Raw genomic sequence first — 23,593 nt, 5'->3', positions numbered from 1 at the left:
CGTTGCTGACGTGTATAAAAATGAGCACACAGCCAAGCAATCTCCATAGACAAACAGTGGCAGTAGAATGGCCTTACTGAAGAGCTCAGTGACATTGCTGTGGGGAATCAAGTCCCCACAGCAATGTTCCAACATCTAGTGGAAAGCCTTCCCAGAACAGTGGATACTGTTATAGCAGCAAAGGGGGAACCAACTCCATATTAATACCCATGATTTTGGAATGAGATGTTCAACGAGTAGGTGTCCACATACTTTTGGTCATGTACTGTATTTTGTACAGGTAACGCACTGCTAGGTTAGTTATCCTCCAGGGATGAAGTGATAAAAAAGGGGGAAACCCTGAGCGCTGTGAGTATACCCTATGCAAATAAAGATCAACTTAAAGTGGTGACCCATCATTCAGGGCAGGTGTCACATATCAGTTTGCAAACAATGTAAAAACAAAAATATTTTGTTAATAAGCTGCATACAAACATGGTTTCTTTTTTGCTTTCTTGAGTAAGGCAGCTCCAAAATGCAGGTGTTTCTGCCTAGCTCAGTGCTTTCTGTGGTGGTGGGGCAGCCAGCGGAAAATACGGAGCATAGGGGTTGGTAATGTCCTCTAGTTGCGCCGTGATTGGCTCAGTGTTGTGTCACTCATGGGGAGACTATGTCACCGCAAAATCTACGGGGAGAGTTCAAATTTAAGCCCCTTGGGTGCTGCCATAGAGTTACATTAGAAGTGCCCATCCAAAAAGGCTCAAGGTCATTGGCCACAGATAAAATTAAGTTTTATCTACCGTAGCTTTGATTAGACTGATCATGTCAAAATCTTAGCTAGCAAGCTAGACAAGCAGTCATCATCATGAATCAATTCGACAATCTACTGGCAAATCCTTTTCAATCCTTGTCATATGAAGAGAAATTATAGATAAAACGTATTGATGCTCATCGGCCATTGGACATCAACATTACACAACAAGTTGGAAATTGCAAATTCAACAATGAGTCGTTTGGAAGGAATCAGTGGTTAACTGCAAGCGTTGCAAAGCAATCACTAGACTGCTATTCAGTGGAGTAGGTATGTGGTCCAAGTCTGGGTTTAAGGGTCTCTTTTCCAAGCTTCAAAGGATAAACATTCAACACCATGGGCCAGAAAAGTTTGAATACATTGACCATGCTGTCAATCCAGCATGACTTTTGTCGCGTTCAAAACAACTGGAGAATCTCAGACTTCAGTGAGTTCAAGACAACTGGGATCTCTGGAAAAAAAACAAGCTCTGACTTGGAAAATAAGTTTCCAACTCGGAATTCCAAGTCGGGAACTCAAGCCTCTTTCTAGAGCTCCAACTTGAAGATCACTGACGTCACAATTCGGCCTTGTTTATTTCAGAGTTTCCAGTTATCTTAAAAGCACCATAAATCCAGAGAATGCCAGACTTTGATAACAAACCTTGATTGACAAAATGTACCCACAATGTACCTGCGTCACCTTCCTGTTCAAGTGGGCACAGCACAACAAGGTGAGTCCAAAAATGTATTGTATGCTGCTGCATAATTTATGTAATATGCCAGGTATATATGTATACTGTAGCTAATAAAGTAATACTAAGTGTATGTTGTGTAGTAAGCTGTTAGTAGCCCATGTGCCTCATCCTAATAATTTGGTCCCTTTCCCCTCATAACTTAGCCTACTGTTCTGACTTGGTGGTGCACATCTAGCCTATAGCCTGTTTTAGAGAAATGTAATCATCTGTAACGATGTGAGCTGAGAGTAGGGAAGCAAGTTCAGGGAGTGAGTGTATTAATAAATAAACACAACATAATACAAATGAAGAAATACGAACAACGCACAGACATAACACAGGAACAGAAACAATAACGCCTGTCAATCCGGCTGGGGTGCGGGAACCTGACAGACCGGCTGAGGCAGGGGAGCCTAGAGATCCGGCTGAGGCATGAAAGCCTGACAAGCCAGCGGAGGCAGGGAAGCCTGGTGAGTTGGCGGAGGCAGGGGAGCCTGTAGCGGCTCCCGGACCCGACGTCATTACCACTGACACAAAAAACAAAAACACTCCCTGATGCCTCCCTTAGGTGAGGCGTTATTCTGTAACGATGTACGCTGAGAGTCGGGAAGCAAGTTCAGGGAGTGAGTGTTTTAATAAATGAACACAACATAATACAAAATAAGAAACACGAACAACGCACAGACATAACACAGGAACCAAAACAATAATGCCTGGGGAAGGAACCAAAGGGAGTGACATATATAGGGAAGGTAATCAGGGAAGTGATGGAGTCCAGCTGAGTCTGATGACGCGCAGGTGCGCGTAACGATGGTGACAGGTGTGCGCCATAACGAGTAGGCTGGTGACCTAGAGGCCGGAGAGGGAGCACACGTGACATCATCGAATATTGTAAGAGCGTTCATTGTCTGCCCCCTTTATTTATGCTACGGTTCTGATTTGGTGTACAGGGAGAATACTGTAAGAACGGTCCATGTTCTGAATTCTGTCGCTGTACATTTCAAAAGTGCTGAACAAATAGTTATATTGACTATGTCCGTCCTAGCGCCCTCATTAATGTCTTAATCTAAATTACGGATTGCCTCTTATCCGCTCGTTGTCCCCTTATGCCATGGTTTGTACATCTCAATTGTCAGTGGAAACCACATTTGTTTAAGCATGTCAGCTATATCACAAGGCTCCGCTGATAACCAGGAGTAGCAGTGATAAGATTCACTCCATGGTGCTGCAAAGAAAGCTCTGCTGTTTATGTAGGCTTTATGTAGGCCCTAACAGTTTGTGGGCACCGTTTGTCACGGTTATAGTGCAATTAAAGTATTGTTTAGTGTTGTGTAGTGACTTTGCTGGCACGCTTAACAAAAACAAACGTTTTGTTTGCCCCACCAAGATTGACATGCTAAAATCGCCACTGGCACTGTCTCCCAAATTGGTGGCCCAACTATTATAATTTGCAATAGAAATCTATGAATTCCTAACTTCAAGCTCTCTCATACCAAGGTAGTGGAATTCTACTCTACCAGTAACCATAATGTCCTTCAAGCCAAGGGGTTTATCTGTAGAAAACTATTTACAGCAGGGTGAAACAATTCCATGACACATTTGAATATTCATCTTTCGTCATAATTAACTCTTTATTTTACATAATGCAATAATAATAAAGACATGTACAACCGACAATACATAAGCCTACTTATAAAAATAAATTCAACCTATTTAAGCACAACGTCAAATTCTTGAAAATAATACATGTCTATAAGCTTATAAATGCCATATAAGCTTAGTACAACTGTCTAATAAAGGTTTTATTACTAAATGTGTTGTTTTTGTCATTTGCGTCTTTGTATAGCAACTGCAGTAACCTACAGTTTTATATGTTTTCTTATCCAATGGATAAGACACTATTCAATGTCACAATGTAAAACATGTTTCAATGGCCTGTTGTAGGACTGCTTTCCAGTTGCTGCCTGTGTGTGTGAAAGATTCATTTCATACCCTTCGTCTACCCAAACCAATGACCCAAACCACAAACACACGCATTCGATACCCACGCATGCGCAAGATGAAAGGCGATCTCATCTGAAAGCGGAAAAAAAGAGTTCACACACAGTGCCACGCGTGCGCTGTGTGCGCCTCATTACGAGCAAGGTTGCTGCATCTTTTTAGGTAGCTACAAGCATTATTTCGACAGCCAAAGGTCGCATGGTGTCAGGGACGCGCCTAGTCACGGGAATGGTAATAGACCGCATGCTCGTACACCCAGATCGCGCACAGTAAAGGAAATCAAACAGAGTGCAATAATTGAACCTAATGGTTACATTGGGTCAGAACAAACAGTTGATGATCTACGCACAATACTTTGCTGCGCTCTATTTCGCAACGTATTTTACTTTGTATCGGAAAAGATAAGGACATCACAAACTCTTCTGTATGATCGGGGGACAGGAGCGCACAGTATGGTCCGTGAAACCAGACATTTATGGGTGGGAAATTTACCCGAAAATGTACGAGAGGAGAAAATCATTGAGCACTTCAAGCGGTGAGTAAACGATCTTATTCCGAATATTTGATTGAGTAGCTCACAACTGTCAGCTTCTGTCTGCCTGATTCCCCTAAAATCAGAAGATGATCAATCCTGGAGCGAATTGCCCAGGCAGTGACAGTAGGTAGCCTGGCTAGGCAACTGCCAGCAAACCAGCAACACAAGCTCACAAAACTCGGGTGAAGAGTAAGTCGATAGATATTGTAGTTAACTAACATGAACGTACAAATTGCAATCTTATGACCCACACCTGCATTTCGCGGTCTTGTAAGCCATCTTTCCCACACCGTGGACTTGGAAATAGCCTAGCTAGCTAATTGCTTTAGCAAAACAGCTATAGCTAGCACCACTGAATACTCTTGCCACTGTAACAGCCTACCGGTTGTGGTGTGTTAAGACAGTGACTTGAATTGTGTTTACAGTTTTATGGTTAGCCTAAAACTTGCCAGTTGCGGAGAGTGTCTCGTGCAATGGAATTCTAACTAAGCAAAAACAATTGAGGTAGTTTGCAGTTCCGCCAAGACTCACTGCAACATTGTAGCAAATATTGAGGTGGCTTGTGTGAAGTGATGCAGAGCTGACTCTTGCCAGCAGCATCATAATGTAACTGATATGGCGTCAATTAGCCTAATGTCATTAAATGTCATTGGCTATACCAGTTGACTATCAAAATAAACTGAGATGTTCATTGAATGTTGCTATTAGTTGTTATTCAGTTGATTAACATAACATTTGGTATAGATTACAGTGATAGCCTACAATGTCACTAAGATTTCCTTCCTTTACATTGGTTGCATTCATAAATTGTGTAAACAAACGACCATATGATGATTATAAGCCTTAATGAAACTGCCAACATATAAGAAACACGGCTATATATGGCACGGATCATATTCTCTATAGTAGACTACATGTTGACATAGCAATTTTTTTAATAACATTTTTTAAAACTTTATATAAAAACGATAGGCTATTGTTGAAAATAATTATTTTTCACTACTGAAATGTAAAGGGTAAGATTTTTGCCACATTGTTCCATTACTATTACTTCACATTGTTATCAGTATGTCAAATCAGATTTGACGGCAAAGGCTATCGTTTTTGTGCATTAAACATTTCCCAACATCTGAATACATTTAGTTCTTGTTTCGACGCCGTGTGTGCTCTCTAGCTCCATACTGGCTGCCAAGGAAAAAACAGCCCGCCTATCTTTCGATCTAGGCACGAGGAGTAGCCTAATTAAAAGATGTGACATCCATATTATTTCTTTACGTTAGCTGAAGTGCTGCATTCATGTATTATTATGGCTGTCTATCCTGTGTTGTAGGCTAAATGGCGTATGTATTTCTGCTACGATTTCAAGCGCAGTGTTTGCTATGCAGTGCATGTAGACAATATTCATCAGACCATTATGACTTTGAGAGTATCCTACAAAATACAGTCCGAAATGGCCAAAACGGACGTTTATTTAGGCATACTTGTCAGATGCATGGATTATGATAGCCTGTTTTTCAAATCTTGCGGGGCATTTGTGTCATGCTTATGATTTTAATGCATTGGTTACGTCATAAGAATTGAATATGCTTAGGCTATAACACGTATAATAAGGCAAACGTTTTGGACAATTGATCACAAACATATTGTTTTGACTTTTGAGGATGAAGCATTTTGTTGAGGGGAATGAGTGCGCGTGGAAAACACATTTCGGGGTAGCCTACTTACTCACTGCTCTTCAAGCAGCCTTTAGTTACAGCTTTTGTAACAAGAAACAGCCAGCGTATGCAGGTGCATGACAGCTACATTTGTGATTGGAGTCCTTGAAGATGGGGGACGGCAGAATGAGGAAGCAGTGTGAACGGTTTTCTAAAATGGCGTCGGAGGGTATTCAATGTGGGAACTGGCATGACAGAGAGACTACACTTATGGGCATTCTCAGGGTGTCTTTCGGAAAATAAGCAGAAACAGATTTATGCTCTAGTTTTCATTGAATAGAAAAAAAAGTGTTGCATGGAGCTAAGCTCTCCAAGACGTTGGCAAATAACTCCAATCACAATTTTCTTTCTCCAGTTGGTTGATAAACGCCATAGGCTACAATAAAAATAGATTTTCAGGCAGTAAACCATTTTAATTATAGGCTACATTCAAGGTAACGATTGAAATCACTTTTTCAAATATAGGAAAACATCACTTTTATCCTGTATCACTTTTTTCCTGTATTTCTCTTAAGCAAGCCTTATTGGAATGCCATATTGCATAAAACATATTGCACCCACAAGCAAGAGGAAACCAGAAAATGTCACGTGTAGTTATGCTGCATTGTGCAGACCTCATCAGAGTTCCATCTTTGAATAGCTAGAAGGAGGAACTTTTCTCATAACTAGAATACATCCTCTATTGAAAAATGTATGAATAGTGCTATGTGCTTAACCAACAATGCATTGTGAAAAATAACAAATAATGTTGCCTGGTGAGGTTGGGAAATGACACCAGTGGCCTAATAAATGTTTTGTAAGGACATCCCTTTGTGGAGTGTCATCCCCCCCACACACAGACAGAGAGAGAGAGAGAGAGCTGTGCCAGTAACCAAAAGGTTGCTGGTTCAAATCCCCAAGGTGGTAAAAATCTTTCAGTTGTGCAGCTGACTAGGTTTTCCCTTCCATTTCAATATTATACAACACATAGGTCTACTTTATGGTGAACAGTAGGCTCCTTTACCCATTTGACTTGTTTCCATTTCCAATGAAATATGGCATACACCTTAAATCAATTAATTATTTGTTGCTGATCTCTTTTTCTTATAATTCCCCCTTTCCTCCATAGATATGGACGTGTGGAGAGTGTCAAGGTCCTTCCAAAGCGGGGGTCAGAAGGTGGAGTTGCAGCCTTTGTTGATTTTGTGGACATTAAAAGTGCTCAGAAGGCTCATAATTCTATCAACAAGATGGGGGATAGAGACTTGCGCACTGATTACAATGAGCCAGGCACAATCCCTAGTGCCGTGAGAGGGCTGGAGAATAGCCTGTCCTTAGGCTCTCGTGGGCGGGATGTTTCAGGGTTCACAAGGGTGGCAGGGGACCTGGTGTATGGGCCCCCTGCATTGCTCCACAGCAGAGAGGGACGCTATGAACGCAGACTAGACGGGTAAGTGGACAAAGTTTCTCTGAACGCAGGGGGAACTTGGTTTCTTGTAACGCCTTACCCCCAAGCATATTCCACAATCTATTAATTTACTTGTTTGGGGGTTAAAGAGGAGAATGAGGGGAAAATAAAATACATTCATACGCAGGAATAAATCTGTAGGCATCCCTTCCATAGTCCTCAGAGCGTCGCCATCGCTCATGGATTGATATGGTAGACACCAATATATACTGTAAATGAGCATGAATGCACACAATTGTATTTCTATGTGTGTAGTAAATAGCGTATTTGCTGTTGGGGATTATCTTTGTAAACTTAAACATTCCTGTGAGGTGGATATCCCATTTGCAGAGAGTATGGGGCATATTGGATATCGTAAAATTCCCGGGATTAATGGATGCTGGAGAGAGTTTGTTCCAGTGGCCTTCCTTGGGATCGCCCTGATCTGGAGTACCATGCCCTCCTTGGTGGATTAATGGGTCATTTTTGTATAACAATTCAACCAAGAATACATATTTGCATATTAAAGACGCATTAATTAGTTTTTGGATTAGTAGAAATTGGGTTCTCGATCATTCTGCACCCATTCCAGTGGTGTTTTCATATGCATCACTTCCCTTGTGGTCCGGAGTCATGTGGATAACCTAAACCGGATATGTATTCCCGTTGGATTAAAACTGGCCAATCACAAAAGGATATTCTATCATTCAATAAAGTTATGGGTTTTCCGGTTTTGTGTGGGATTATGTTTTGTTTCAGGTTTTAAGAATGAAATGCTGGGAGACCTCTACTGTTGATCGACTTTGTAGAGAAATGACAGAAATATTGAGCAAATTACAAACACTTTTTTGAATTCTAATTTAATTTTGTTGGTATTTCAACATTTTGTTTTTATATTTTTGCTCTTGAAAGAGTGAGACTGTCCAATGGATATAGGGGGAAGCATTAAACATAATAATTTATTAGAGGTTTGGACTATTTTTGGATCATACAAATCAATACAATTACATGGAAATATGGGGCTACCTGTCTTCTGTCATTGGATTACCTGCCTCCTGAATGTGGAACTACATCTGTCCATCCTTGGATACAATTATTCCCAGAATCAGAACACACATCATCATGTCAACTTCTTCCCAAAGAATAAGCCTACTGCCTTTAAGGGAACTGTACATGTTTGGGAGAATCATTGGGTGAACTGGATTACTTCTGACAGGTAAACTGTGTTACGGTCAGATAATTTTTGCTTCAATGGATCTAGTTGGACTATTGCTCAATTTTGCACACAGAATGTGGCGGACTATTAAAGATGAAGATGAAAGACTTTTCCATAAAATCGTGTGCCATGATGTTCCAGACTCATTGCTCATGGGGTATCAATAGAGCACTGTTTACAGAAGCTGGACAATTGGATATCATTTCCAGATTTGATTGGACACTGTAGCCTCATTTTCCATTATTTTATTGTTATCAGTTATGTTTTATGTAACCATTTTTGAAAGGATAGTTTAGTCCTATGACTATTTTCCACCACAGCAAAATCTTGTTACAATTGGATTTGATTTTTGGATTATCTGATCAAAGCAAGTGAGGATTCCTGCCATACTGACGAGGATTACTATTTTGAACATAAACCTACCTATACTGTGTGCTTTTCTCTGTGGATATATTTTTACATTGACTCTTTTTGGAATTAGCACTGCAAATATCTGCTTGGAATAATTTATTATCTTGGCTGCAAAGACTTTTGTTTGAACATAAACCTACCAGAATGTTTTTGATACATTTTTATGCCCACCCTATGGTTTTTCCTTTTTTTGCTCACAAAGTTCTGTCTCCCTAGATTGTATTTGGAATTGTAGGTCGGGTTACCGCTGTCTCAAAAGGTTGGTATATCCTGCCCTGTGTATTTTAGCTGTTCTCTCTAACCCCTAGTTTGAACCCCTGTCTCTCTCCATATTTTTCACTAACAGAAGTAGCTGTTAAACATACTGTTTAATTGCTTGTTGTTATTTGCAGACTCTTGACTTTTTACCTGCTGTCTCCCCTCACCTTGAACCTACCCTGCCCACTTCCCAGCTCCTAATCCCTGCTCTCCCTAGTCAATAGTACCACTTCGCTGAGGCATTTTTCACATTAAAGTAAAAAATGTAGATACAGGCCAGATCATGGTAAACAGAGAAGGAATCATGCACCTCCTCTGAATGCTTTTTAAACAATGAACAATTACGTCAGATTTAATAGTTGTATCAGTTAATCAAAATCTGATTATATTCAACCCAATTTGAATTGCTATTGTATATTACATTTTACTGTCAGATTTGCCACCACTAAAGGGTTTATGCCAATGTTTAGATAGCTAGTCTCTCATTTGGTCTTGCTACATGATCGTTAGTAGCCTAACCTTGGAAACTTGTGGTCAAGTTCTGTTTCTTCTGAGCCCAAGAGCAGGATAAGTCCAGGAACAGATTCCTGATGTAGAATTTATACTGAAAGCCAAATTATCCATTGGCTTCAGCAACCCTAATTGTCACAATTTACAATGTTGCATGTCAAATCAGAGAACTGCAATTATTATAATTTTTTGTTGATATTGTAAGTAGCATGACATATTCACACTAACCTCACAGTTTTTACATGATACTGGCAGCCACAAAGTAGCTAAAAATATGTCAGTGCCAAAGAACCGTTATTCCTTATGGCTATGGGCAGTGCATGCACTTGACAGCAACACACCTATACTACAGTAGCTAGCTAGCAATCCGCTCGCTGTATACAATAACAGCATGTGATGGTAACAAACAATTATAGATAAAAATCCTGCCTTAATAGGTTGAAATATTTTAGGATTCATGAATAATTCAAATTCCATGAGTGTCAGGACAATGGAGACACTGGCATTGTACACACATTTGAGATTAAAATTTTCAGAAAGTCCCAAAATAGGTTAACGCGGTTCTGTCCAGATTTGGACTAAACAGCATAGTTGCAAATATCTACATGGAGGAGTTCACAAAAGTTTGCGTCCAAACCATAGAGCAGGGATCATCAACTAGATTTTGCTGCAGGCCGATTTTATTGTTGAGTGGATGGTTAGGGGGCCGGAACATAATTTCAAATAATTTGTAGACTGCAAATTGACCGCAAGAAGCCCAAAAAGATGTAATATGATATTTGACTAAAACATAATAATTTTAAATCTTGCTTGCATTTGTATATGATCACGAGTTTCTCTGTTATGCTTGGGAATAATTGGGAACACATTTTCAACATTTAAAATCGCTTGGAGCTTATTTCCTGGTGTTTTTAAAGTATTTTATGTCCAATAATAAATAAATACAAATATTTGCTCAGAAACTTAGGGGGGGCATATAAAACCAGCCACCAGTTGGACCCCTGCCATAGAGAATGATAGAGGCCTCTAGTGACCATAAGGCTTTATTAGCATGGGCAGCGCCATTGAGAGCTTCCACCATTTTAATTTAGTCAACTGGGTGGGACTTACAACTTAATTGACTGATCCCTCATGGTGACCTTGTTGGAGTCATGTCCAACCATGTCATCAGGAGGGATCAGCCAATCGTGAAGAAGAAAATATAGTACTTCAAAATAAAGAGCCTCAATGGTGCTGCACATGCCATCACAGATGGTATAATGACACAGATACAAAGAGGAGTCCTCTATATAGCTCTATTGTCCAAACATGTCATTGTGCAGCCATGCAAATCTACCTGAAAACATAAATGTGTATGTATTTGCTAACAGAGAAAATGCTAGTGGGCTCAATTGTTAAGTAATAGCTCATTGCAAATAAATTATTTTTCCACTTAAGTTGACTGTTTTTGTTTCACCCAGAATGGTTTTCATATGTATTTTGCTACTTAATAGCTAAACCTCATTCAGAAAATGTTTTAGGTTCCCAGCCTTTTAGCTACTTAATGTATCTAAAACAACTTGCAAACACTCCAATCCAAACTATCTCTTATAGATACATTTTTGAAAAGTCACTTAATTACGCAAAAAATCTATTTTGTTTTGAAGGAAGATCCACTCCACCAGTTTGAGAACAGGCAGTACTATATTGTATTTTGCAATTCGGGAAATGCTCCATTGGCCATTCTTCTTAAAGTAACATTAGGTTTTGAAACTTTCTAATTGTGACTAACCAATCTTTTAGACTTCCGTCATACTCATCACTTTATTCGGAAAGGAAATTATGGTAAAGCTTCATTTTACAGCTAGCTATGTGTCAGGCACAAGGGGGTGTGGTCTATGGCCAATATACCACGGCTAAGGGATGTTCTTTTCCATGACACAACACGGAGTGCCTGGATACAGTCCTTAGCCGTGGTATATTGGCCCTATACCACAAACCCCAGAGGTGCCTTATTGCTTTTATAAACTGGTTAATGCTTTTATAAACTGGTTAATTACCAATGTAATTAGAGCAATAAAAATAAATATTTTGTCATACCCGTGGTGTACGGTCTGATATACCACGGCTGTCAGCCAATCAGCATTCAGGGCTTGAATCACCCAGTTTATAATTTCAATTAGATTGTATATTAGTTATACTTTGGTTTCTTTGAGATTCATAGACTCAAGCAAAGCAGAAGTTACACCGCCAGCCCCTTTTAATTAAACTGCGTTTCAATAAGTCACAGATGAATCTCATACGTATGAAAAAGTTAATTAATCATCTAAGTGTGTAAGCTACATTTTTAAGTAGGCATGAATTGGGCTTTTTTATTCCTCTGCCTTAATTCACACTATTTTTAAATATTTGTTGATAATTCACCACTTCGCTAACTCATGCATTTTTTATGGACCCCAACTGCCTCCTTATTGAGGTGGTGGTGTACCTGCTATAAGAACATAACTAATGAATAGAATTGTAGTAATTTATCAGAGCAGAGCATATCAATCAATTTCAGTGTACCTAAAATCTTTCGATTGGTGTTTTAGGCCATTCCGACATAGATGAAGGCTGTCACACCTTGACAAGCTACCAGTTAGGAGGTCTGGTGATTTTCTACTTTAGATAGCAAGTTGCAGGATAATCCTCAGAAACTTCTGCATTGTACTGATTACATACTTATTATGAATAAGCGCAGTATCTTTCTAGCTAGCAGCTACCCCTGTGAATTTACTTAAAATATAACATAACAAATTGTGCAATAACATTATGATCTTAATTGCACAATACAGTGAATACCGTGTAATTGCGATATTTTAGGGTTATCATAATATCAAAATCTAATCCTGGACATCCCTAATGACAAGCTAACATGCGAGCTCAGTAGATTACTATTGAACTAAGATTACTATTGAACTATCAACTACTTGTCTAGTGCCTGAAATGCTCCTCAGTTCCATTTAAGAATGGATTCCATACTTTGAAATAGCTTCTCATCAAGAATATTTGTTGTATTGTTATTAGGGTTGCAAAATATAAACTGGAGCTAACCATCATCTTTGATCTGTCTGATCCTGCACCATTAATGTACGGCTGTCCAGAATAGGATATATATATTTTTTAATAATGTTAGGTTTTTGCACTGCATCCATTGAAGTCTCCAGACTCTTGTTTTTCCACATCCGGTTGTGCTCTCTATTGTGTGGGTCATGAGAATTATATAGAAACTAGTTTTCTTTTCATTCTGCTTTTCTGTCGAGCACATGTAATTCCATGTCCAAAATATCTACTCCCGTTATCTAGTTTTCATGACATTTTCCAATTGAGAAGATTTGGATGTTTGTCAAATACTAGGGGGAAAAAATCACAAACAAGTGAAAGATTAATCGCCATGCCTAGTTAGTAGTTGTTCAATTTAATTTAGATAGAAATCAGAAAGTATCTGCATAAAAGTGACAAATTCTGCAAAATATTATGAGCAATATGAATTAATGAGAAATGTTTACAAATATCTAATAAGTAAAGTATGATATCAATTTATATGTTTACTGTATATTTTAAGTCTCAAATAAACAGAAACACCCTTTGAACACTCAACTTGACTGCTGTCTTAGTTATTTGATAGCCTGACACCTTTATTTACCACCTTGTAAAGCTCTAGTTGACTACTAATTAGTGTCAGAAAGCATAACGTTTCTCTCTCTCTCTCTCTCTCTCTCACTCTCTCCATTTCCTCCTTCCATCCCTCTCCCTGTCACTCAGGACTGCTGAAAGTCGGGATCGAGCATATGATAACAGTGCCTACGGACATCACGAGCGTGCTGGCAGTAGCTTTGACCGGCAGCGTCACTACGACTCAGACTATTACAGAGATACCAGGGAGAGAATGCTTAACACTGGCTCTGGCACTGCCAGTGGAGGTGTTGGGGCTGGCTCTGCAGGGGTCGGTGGAGGAGTTGTAGGTACTTGCGTCAGTGCCTGTGGAACAGGTGGTGGGGCTGGGGCTGTGGCTGGAGGAAGTGGAGGATCTTCATCGGTTGGTGTGGGATATTATCGTTCACATAGCCGGAGCCCAAGCCACTTTGATAAACCAGAGCCTCAATATGATACTCGTGCCAGAGAACCCTTTATACTGGGCAGCATAGTTCACAGGGATCTGTACCAAGAAGAGCGGGGTCGACGTGGAGATCGATCTTACCACGACAGTCGCAGCCGGTCTCCACACTCTTCACATTCACGTAACCTCTCTCCACAAAGGTTGGCGAGTCCAGCATCCTGGCCTCCCCGCTCCCACAGTGGCTCCGGCTCTCGCAGCCGTTCCTCCAGTTCCAACTCTGTCAGCAGCACCAGCAGCAGCACCAGTGGCAGGTAGGTAGAGCGAGTACTCATCAGTTTCACTGTCATGCATTCTGTCCCCTGTAGTTTATCATATAGTGTCTCTCAGTAGCGGCTCGTCCATTAGAGGAGGCGCTCCACTTGTGATTGGTCAAAAAAGTAAAAATATATACAGTACCAGTCAAAAGTTTGGACACCTACTCATTCAAGGGTTTTTCTTTATTTTTACTATTTTCAACAGTGTAGAATAATAGTGAAGACATCAAAACTATGAAATAACACATATGGAATCATGTAGTAAACAAAAAGTGTTAAACAAATCAAAATATATTTTATATTTGAGATTCTTCAAAGTACCCACCCTTTGACTTGATGACAGCTTTGCACGCTCTTTTTTATTTTTTTTATTTCACCTTTATTTAACCAGGTAGGCTAGTTGAGAACAAGTTCTCATTTACAACTGTGACCTGGCCAAGATAAAGCAAAGCAGTGCAACACAAACAACAACACAGAGTTACACATGGAATAAACAAACATACAGTCAATAACACAATAGAAAATAAGTTTATGTACAGTGTGTGCAAATGAGGTAAGATAAGGGAGGTAAGGCAATAAATAGGCCATAGTGGCGAAGTAATTACAATTTAGCAATTTAACACTGGAGTGATATATGTGCAGAAGATGAATGTGCAAGTAGAGATACTGGGGTGGAAAGGAGAAAAAAAACAGTATGGGGATGAGGTAGTTGGATGGGCTATTTACAGATGGGCTATGTACAGGTGATCTGTGAGCTGCTCTGACAGCTGGTGCTTAAAGTTAGTGAAGGAGATATGAGTCTCCAGCTTCAGTGATTTTTGCAATTCGTTCCAGTCATTGGCAGCAGAGAACTGGAAGGAAAGGCGGCCAAACGAGGAATTGGCTTTGGGGGTGACCAGTGAAATATACCTGCTCGAGCGTGTACTGCGGGTGGGTGCTGCTATGGTGACCAGTGAGCTGAGATAAGGCGGGGCTTTACCTAGCAAAGACTTATAGATGACCTGGAGCCAGTGGGTTTGGCGACGAATATTAAGCGAGGGCCAGCCAACGAGAGCATACAGGTTGCAGTGGTGGGTAGTATATGGGGCTTTGGTGACAAAACGGATGGCACTGTGATAGACTGCATCCAATTTGCTGAGTAGAGTGTTGGAGGATATTTTATAAATGACATCGCCGAAGTGAAGGATCTGTAGGATAGTCAGTTTTACGAGGGTATGTTTGGCAGCATGAGTGAAGGATGCTTTGTTGTGAAATAGGAAGCTGATTCTAGATTTAATTTTGGATTGGAGATGCTTAATGTGAGTCTGGAAGGAGAGTTTACAGTCTAACCAGACACCTAGGTATTTGTAATTGTCCACATATTCTAAGTCAGAACCTTCCAGAGTAGTGATGCTGGACGGGCGGGCAGGTGTGGGCAGCGATCGGTTGAAGAGCATACATTTAGTTTTACTTGCATTTAAGAGCAGTTGAAGGCCACGGAAGGAGAGTTGTATGGCATTGAAGCTCGTCTGGAGGTTAGTTAACAGTGTCCAAAGAAGGGCCAGAAGTATACAGAATGGTGTCGTCTGCATAGAGGTGGATTAGAGAATCACCAGAGCAAGAGCGACATCATTGATGTATACAGAGAAAAGAGTCGGCCCGAGAATTGAACCCTGTGGCACCCCATAGAGGCTGCGAGAGCTCCGGACAACAGGCCCTCCGATTTGACACACTGAACTCTGTCTGAGAAGTAGTTGGTGAACCAGGCGAGGCAGTCATTTGAGAAAACAAGGCTGTTGAGTCTGCTGATAAGAATGTGGTGATTGACAGAGTCGAAGCCTTGGCCAGGTCGACGAATACGGCTGCATAGTAATGTCTTTTATCGATGGCAGTTATGATATTGTTTAGGACCTTGAGTGTGGCTGAGGTGCACCCATGACCAGCTCAGAAACCAGATTGCATAGCAGAGAAGGTACGGTGGGATTCGAAATAGTCTGTGATCTGTTTGTTAATTTGGCTTTCAAAGACCTTAGAAAGTCAGGGTAGGATAGATATAGGTCTGTAACAGTTCTGGTCTAGAGTGTTCCCCTTTGAAGAGGGGGATGACCGCGGCAGCTTTCCAATCTTTGGGGATCTCGGACGATACGAAAGTGAGGTTGTACAGGCTAGTAATAGGGGTTGCAACAATTGCGGCGGATAATTTTAGATAGAGAGGGTCCAGATTGTCTAGCCCAGCTGATTTGTAGGGGTCCAGATTTTGCAACTCTTTCAGAACATCAGCTATCTGGATTTGGGTGAAGGAGAAATGGGTGAGGTTTGGGCAAGTTGCTGTGGGGGGGTGCAGGGTTGTTGACTGGGGTAGGGGTAGCCAGGTGGAAAGTATGGCCAGCCGTAGAAAAATGCTTATTGAAATTCCCAATTATCGTCGATTTATCGGTGGTGACAGTGCTTCCTAGCCTCAGTGCAGTGGGCAGCTGTGAGGAGGTGCTCTTATTCTCCATGGACTTTATAGTGTCCCAGAACTTTTTAGAGTTTGTGCTACAGGATGCAAATTTCTTTTTGAAAAAGCTATCCGTTGCTTTCCTAACTGCCTGTGTATATTGGTTCCTAACTTCCCTGAAAAGTTGCATATCGCAGGGGCTATTCAATGCTAATGCATTACGCCACAGGATGTTTTTGTGCTGGTCAATGGCAGTCAGGTCTGGAGTGAACCAGGGGCTATATCTGTTCCTGGTTGTACATTTTTTGAATGGGGCATGCTTATTTAAGATGGTGAGGAAAGCACTTTTAATGAATAACCAGGCATCCTCTACTGACGGAATGAGGTCAGTATCCTTCCAGGATACCCGGGCCAGGTCGATTAGAAAGGCCTGCTCGCTGAAGTGTTTGACAGTGATGAGGGGTGGTCGTTTGACCGCAGACCCATTACGGACGCAGGCAATAAGGCAGTGATCGCTGAGATCCTGGTTGAAGACAGCAGAGGTGTATTTGGAGGTCAGGATGACATCTATGAGGGTGCCCGTGTTTACAGATTTGGGGTTGTACCTGGTTGATAATTGATAATTTGTGTGAGATTGAGAGCATTTAGCTTAGATTGTAGGACAGCCGGGGTGTTAAGCATGTCCCAGTTTAGGTCACCTAACAGTACGAGCTCTGAAGATGGATGGGGGGCAATCGATTCACATATAGTCTCCAGGGCACAGCTGGGGCAGAAGGTGGTCTATAACAAGCAGTAACGGTGAGAGACTTGTTTCTGGAAAGGTGGATTTTTAGAAGTAGAAGCTCGAATTGTTTGGGCACAGACCTGGATATTATGACAGAACTCTGCAGGCTGTTTCTGCAGTAGATTGCCACTCCGCCCCCTTTGGCAGTTCTATCTTGTCGGAAAATGTTATAGTTAGGGATGGAAATGTCAGGATTTTTGGTGACCTTCCTAAGTCAGGATTCAGACACGGCTAGGACATCCGGGTTGGCAGCGTGTGCTAAAGCAGTGAGTAAAACAAACTTAGGGAGGAGGCTTCTAATGTTAACATGCATGAAACCAAGGCTTTTACGGTTACAGAAGTCAACAAATGAGAGTGCCTGGGGAATGGGAGTGGAGCTAGGCACTGCAGGGCCTAGATTAACCTCTACATCACAGTGATCCAGGTGAAAAGGTTCAGAGCTTGTGGTATGAATCCTGATATGTGGAGAAAGAGCAGTCCGGTATGCTCTGGGTTGAAACACGCTGTGCAGACTGGCAGGAGTTGACCAGGCTAAGGTTAGCTGATGACCACTAGCCATGGCTAACTGACTATTAGCTAGTAGCTAGTTAGCTGGCTAGCTTCTGTTAGGGGTCTCGGTTAGAAAAGTATAGAAAATAGCAGATCCATACCACATAGGGTGAGGCGGGTTGCAGGAGAGTATGTTGAAACTGAGGTTGAAATATAAAAAAATATATACGAAATATATACATAGGAAGAAAAAAAGATATATACACGGGACATGACAAGACGAAGACAAAGACGTCTGAACTGCTACGCCATCTTGGAGACAGGATTACAGGTCATAGCAGAAAGTACAGTGCATTCGGGTAGTATTCAGACCACTTAACTTTTTCACGTTTTGTTACGTTACAGCCTTATTCTAAAATTTATTTTATTTTTCTAAATCCTCTTCAATCTACACACAATAATGACGAAGCGAAAACAGTTGACTTTTTTTTTTTACACAGGTATTCAGACCATTTGCTATGAGACTCGAAATTGAGCTCAGGTGCATCCTGTTTCCATTGATCATCCTTGAGATGTTTCTACAATTTGATTGGAGTCCACCTGTGGTAAATTCAATTGATTGGACATCATTTGGAAAGGCACACACCTGTGGGACCTACAGTTGAAATCGGAAGTTTACATACACTTAGGTTGGAGTCATTAAAACTAGTTTTTCAACCACTCCACAAATGTCTTGTTAAAAAACGAAAGTTTTGGCCAGTATGGTTAGGACATCTACTTTGCGCATGACACAACACATTTTTCCAGCAATTGTTTACAGACAGATTATTTCACTTATAATTCACTGTATCACTATTCCAGTGGGTCAGAAGTTTACATACAGTAAGTTGACTGTGCCTTTAAACAGCTTGGAAAATTCCAGAAAATGATGTCATGGCTTTAGAAGCTTCTGATAGGCTAATTGACATCATTTGAGTCAATTGGAGGTGTACCTGTGGATGTATTTCAAGGCCTACCTTCAAACTCAGTGCATCTTTGCTTGACATCATGGGAAAATCAAAAGAAATCAGCCAAGACCTCAGAAAATAAATTGTAGACCTCCACAAGTCTGGTTCATCCTTGGGAGCAATTTCCAAATGCCTGAAGGTACCACGTTCATCTGTACAAACAATAGTACGCAAGTATAAACACCATGGGACCACGCAGCCGTCATACCGCTAAGGAAGGAGACACGTTCTGTATCTTAGAGATGAACGTACTTTGGTGTTAAAAGTGCAAATCAATCCCAGATCAACAGCAAAGGACCTTGTGAAGATGCTGGAGGAAACAGGTACAAAAGTATCTATATCCACAGTAAAAATAGTCCTATATCGACATAACCTGAAAGGCCGCTCTGCAAGGAAGAAGCCACTGCTCCAAAACCTCCATAGAAAAGCCAGACTATGGTTTGCAACTGCACATGGGGACAAAGGTCGTACTTTTTGGAGAAATGTCCTCTGGTCTGATGAAACAAAACTAGAACTGTTTGGCCATAATGACCATCATTATGTTTGGAGGAAAAGGGGGATGCTTGAAAGCCGAAGAACACCATCCCAACCGTGAAGCACGGGGGTGGCAGCATCATGTTGTGGGGGTGCTTTGCTGCAGGAGGGACTGGTGCACTACACAAAATAGATGGCATCATGAGGCAGGAAAATTATGTGGATATATTGAAGCAACATCTCAAGACATCAGTCAGGAAGTTAAAGCTTGGTTGCAAATGGGTCTTCCAAATGAACAATGACCCCAAGCATACTTCCAAAGTTGTGGCAAAATGGCTTCAGGACAACAAAGTCAAGGTATTGGAGTGGCCATCACAAAGCCTTGACCTCTATCCCATAGAATGTTTTTGGGCAGAACTGAAAAAGCGTGTGCGAACAAGGAGGCCTAAAAAGCGGACTTAGTTACATCAGCTCTGTCAGGAGGAATGGGCCGAAATTCACCCAACTTATTGTGGGAAGCTTGTGGAAGGCTACCCAAAACCTTTGAACCAAGTTAAACAATTTAAAGGCAATGCTACCAAATACTAATTGTGTGTATGTAAACTTCTGACCCACTGGGAATGTGATGAAAGTAATAAAAGCTGAAATAAATAATTCTCTCTACTATTATTCTGACATTTCACATTCTTAAAATAAAGTGGTGATCCTGACTGACCTAAGACAGGGAATTTTTACTAGGATTAAATGTCAGGAATTGTGAAAAACTGAGTTTAAATGTATTTGGCTGAGGTGTATGTAAACATCCGACTTCAACTGTATATAAGGTCCCACAGTTGACAGTGCATGTCAGAGTAAAAACCAAGCCATGAGGTCGAAGCAATTGTCCGTTGAGCTCCGAGACAGGATTTTGTCGAGGCAAAGATCTGGGGAAGGGTACCAAAACATTTCAGCAGCATTGATGTTCCCCAAGAGCACATTGGCTTCCATCATTCTTAATTGGAAGAAGTTTGATTGCCCGGTCAAACTGAGCAATCGGGGGACCAGGGCTTTGTTCAGGGAGGTGACCAAGAACCCAATGGTCACTCTGACAGAGCTCCTGAATTCCTCTGGGGAGATGGGAGAACCTTCCAGAAGGACAACCATCTCTGCAGCACTCCATCAATCAGGCCTTTATGGTAGAGTGGCCAGACGGAAGCCTCTCCTCAGCAAAATGCACGTGACAGCCCGCTTGGAGTTTGCCAAAAGGCACTTAAAGGACAGGCCATGAGAAACAAGAGTATCTGGTCAAATGAAACCAAGATTGATCTCTTTGGCCAGAATGCCAAGTATCACGTCTGGGGGGAACCTGGCACCATCCCTACGGTGAAAAATGTTTGTGGCAGCATCATGCTGTGAGGGATGTTTTTCAGCAGCAGGGACTGGGAGACTAGTCAGGATCGAGGGAAATATGAACCTGTCAGAGCTTGAGATGATCTGCAGAGAAGAATGGGAGAAACTCCCCCAAAACAGGTGTGCCAAGCTTGTAACGTCATACCCAAGAAGACTCTAGGCTGTAATTACTGTCAAAGGTGCTTCAACAAAGTACTGAGTAAAGGGTCTGAATACCTATGTAAATGTGATATATCAGTTTACATTTTTTTATATATTAGCAAAAATGTCAAACCAGTTTTTGCTTTGTCATTATGGGGTATTGTGTGTAGATTGATGAGGATGAAAATAAATAAATAATTTAATCCATTTTAGAATAAGGCTGTAAAGTAACAACATTTGGAAAAAGTCAAGGGGTCTGAATACTTTCCGAATGCACTGTAAATGGGCCGCTGAAATGAGCGCTCAGATCTTCTGGACCAGGTACTCAACAGATGGCGCTTAAATTGGAATTGACAGTGTTTTAACTACTTGCAGATATGAAACAGACATTACATTACCGTGTAGTTTTAATAATAAAATGGTCTGACGGTGATGTGGACATACTCTGTATTCATATCCCGAAAGAAAGAAATGATCTCACTACAATAAATGTTAATAGAAAGTTTGCAAAAATAGATAAGATCTTGCTATTTGTGGAAAAATCACCCTGATTTAACTCTTTAGTCATATCCCAGTTTACCTATTTACTTATGGCCTTGCCTACACCTAGTGACCTGTTTTTGTATTTTATTATATGAGCAAAAATATTCAATTTTATTTGGAACGGCAAGCCACACAAAATTAAACGGGCCTTTTTATGTAATGAATATGAATTTGGACGACAAATGATAAAATATTAAAGCATTAGACCTCTCACTAAAGGATTCAGTCATATAAAAGTTATAATTAAATCTGAAGTGGCTCTCTAGCAGATTAGTAAGTATGTCTCACCGCATGTTCAAGAATGGCCTTTTTCCATTTATTCAGATTACAACCTCTCACTTTCGGTTATTTGAAAATGAAATTATCTCCAAAATATTGCTATTTTTAAAGCAAGTCATATAGAGTTTGTTGCAATTCCAGTTTAATCCACCAGAAATGACAGAATAAATAATAAAACAAATATTATGGTTAGACTCATATACTAATTGATAAAAAAAAACATTATTTTCTGAAAAAAAGAAAAGGTATAATCTTTGCAAATTATATCATAAATAGGACTGCTGGAGTTATGTCACACAAAATATATGCAAATGTCTGCTCTAACCAAAATTACAACCAACTAATTCCAGCCTTACCGCAAAAATTGAAGAGGCAAGTGGAAGGGGGAAAAGTAAGGAACTTGTCTGTCGGCCCTGCATTAAAGACCAAAATTGGTTAAAGAAAATTGTGATGAATAAAAAAGTATACCAGTTTCATTTAAGGACAAAAAAACAGCTGTGCCATATAGATTGTAAAATAGTTGGGAAGAGATTTTTGATATACCGATTCCATGGCACATGGTTTATGAACTGATAACCAAAATGATGCCGGATTCAACACTTAGAATGTATCAATTTAAATTATTATTACAAAATTCTTGCAGCCAATAGAATGTTTTATATATGGGGGATACAACCATCCCAGCTCTGCAGATTTTGCCGCGAAGAGAAAGAATCATTAGATCATTTGTTTTGGTACTGTCCATATATAGCTTGTTTTTGGTCGCAGGTACAGGAATGGCTGAGAAATTGCAAAATTTACCTGGAGCTAACTGCAAATAGCACTGCTGAGTCTTTTGGAAAGTCATAGTCAATTGATCAATAATATAATACTTTTAGCAATAATTGTTACATTTACAATTTGTAGAAGCTATGAGAATAGAAAGGTTCAGAAATTTTGTGAAACATCACAGCACAGTTGAACAATATATGGCAAATATACATAAAAAATGGATGGTGTTAAGAGATAGATGGGAGGGGTTGAGTGGAGCTGAAGTGTGGGACTTGAAACAACAAGATAACTAATGTAAAATATACTGTCTGTAAAATGTATATAGGTTGAGAACTTTTGTTGAACACCACAGTTAAACATATATGGCAGATAGAAATCAAACTGAATGGTCTTCAGAGATAGATGGGAGGGTTTGAAGGTAGCTGAATGGGATTAAAAACAACTATTGTAAAATATATTGTGTCTGTAAAATGTATATACTATGTATAAGTTGGAAGTAGAAGCCTAAGTGTTGTTGTCCATTAGTTTACTCCAATTAGGATAGGGGTGGTAGGGTTAGGGGGAAATAATATGTATATTTATTTACCAAAAAATATATGGTGAGTTGAGAATGATGCAGACAATTACATTGATGGAAGCTACAATCTATTTGCAATATTAAAGAAAAAACAGACCAACAATCACAAAATTAGTAAATAATATAAAATTCCCAGTTCATGCTTCAAAATCAACTTTATAAGAGGTTTAAAAATAGGTTATATTTGATTTAACATTCCATGACATACACTAAGGCATTGTTGGCAGAATAGATCAATGCAGTTCAATGCATGATTTAATATAATTCACCAATACATTTATTGGAGTCCAAAACATATTGCTATCAGGTTGTAAATCACAGCTGGCCTGGTACATTGTTTGCTGCCTCCATTCGTGATGCACTGTTACAGTTTCAATAACTCAATATTTTGGACATAAACGGACGAATGTAACTTTAAGGATGGGTATGTCAATACAATCAAACTAGCAAGGACTAACAAGTCAGTCATAACTTGGTTAATAGGCTAGCGTATGTAAGAATTTTCACCTAAAATGACATACCCAAATCTAACTGCCTGTAGCTCAGGACCTAAAGCAAGGATATGCATATTCTTGATACCATTTGAAAGGAAACACTTTGAAGTTTGTGGAAATGTGAAATTAATGTAGGAGAATATAACACATTAGATCTGGTAAAAGATAACACAAAGAAAAAAACATGCATCTTTTTTTCATTTTTTTCATCACCTTTGAAATGCAAGAGAAAGGCCAATATATGACTTATGAATCTA

General features: G+C 40.2%; 1 protein-coding gene across 1 annotated transcript in view; it reads left to right on the top strand.

Annotated features, from left to right (window-relative positions):
• Positions 1–3,697: 3,697 nt before the first annotated feature.
• The window catches only part of LOC120059287 (msx2-interacting protein-like), a 41,303-nt gene continuing 21,407 nt past the window's right edge, over positions 3,698–23,593 (top strand). The window contains exons 1-4 of the mRNA XM_039008223.1: positions 3,698–4,041; positions 6,865–7,185; positions 13,361–13,501; positions 13,646–13,966. Coding sequence (XP_038864151.1) covers positions 3,959–4,041; positions 6,865–7,185; positions 13,361–13,501; positions 13,646–13,966 — 866 coding nt within the window. The 5' untranslated portion in view covers positions 3,698–3,958. The remainder of the gene's footprint in view (positions 4,042–6,864; positions 7,186–13,360; positions 13,502–13,645; positions 13,967–23,593) is intronic.

This window comes from Salvelinus namaycush, chromosome 14 (genome assembly GCF_016432855.1).
Source record: "Salvelinus namaycush isolate Seneca chromosome 14, SaNama_1.0, whole genome shotgun sequence".
Taxonomy (NCBI): Eukaryota; Metazoa; Chordata; class Actinopteri; order Salmoniformes; family Salmonidae; genus Salvelinus; species Salvelinus namaycush.
Note: the sequence above shows the minus strand (reverse complement) of the source record. Positions and strands in the feature narration are given on the sequence as shown.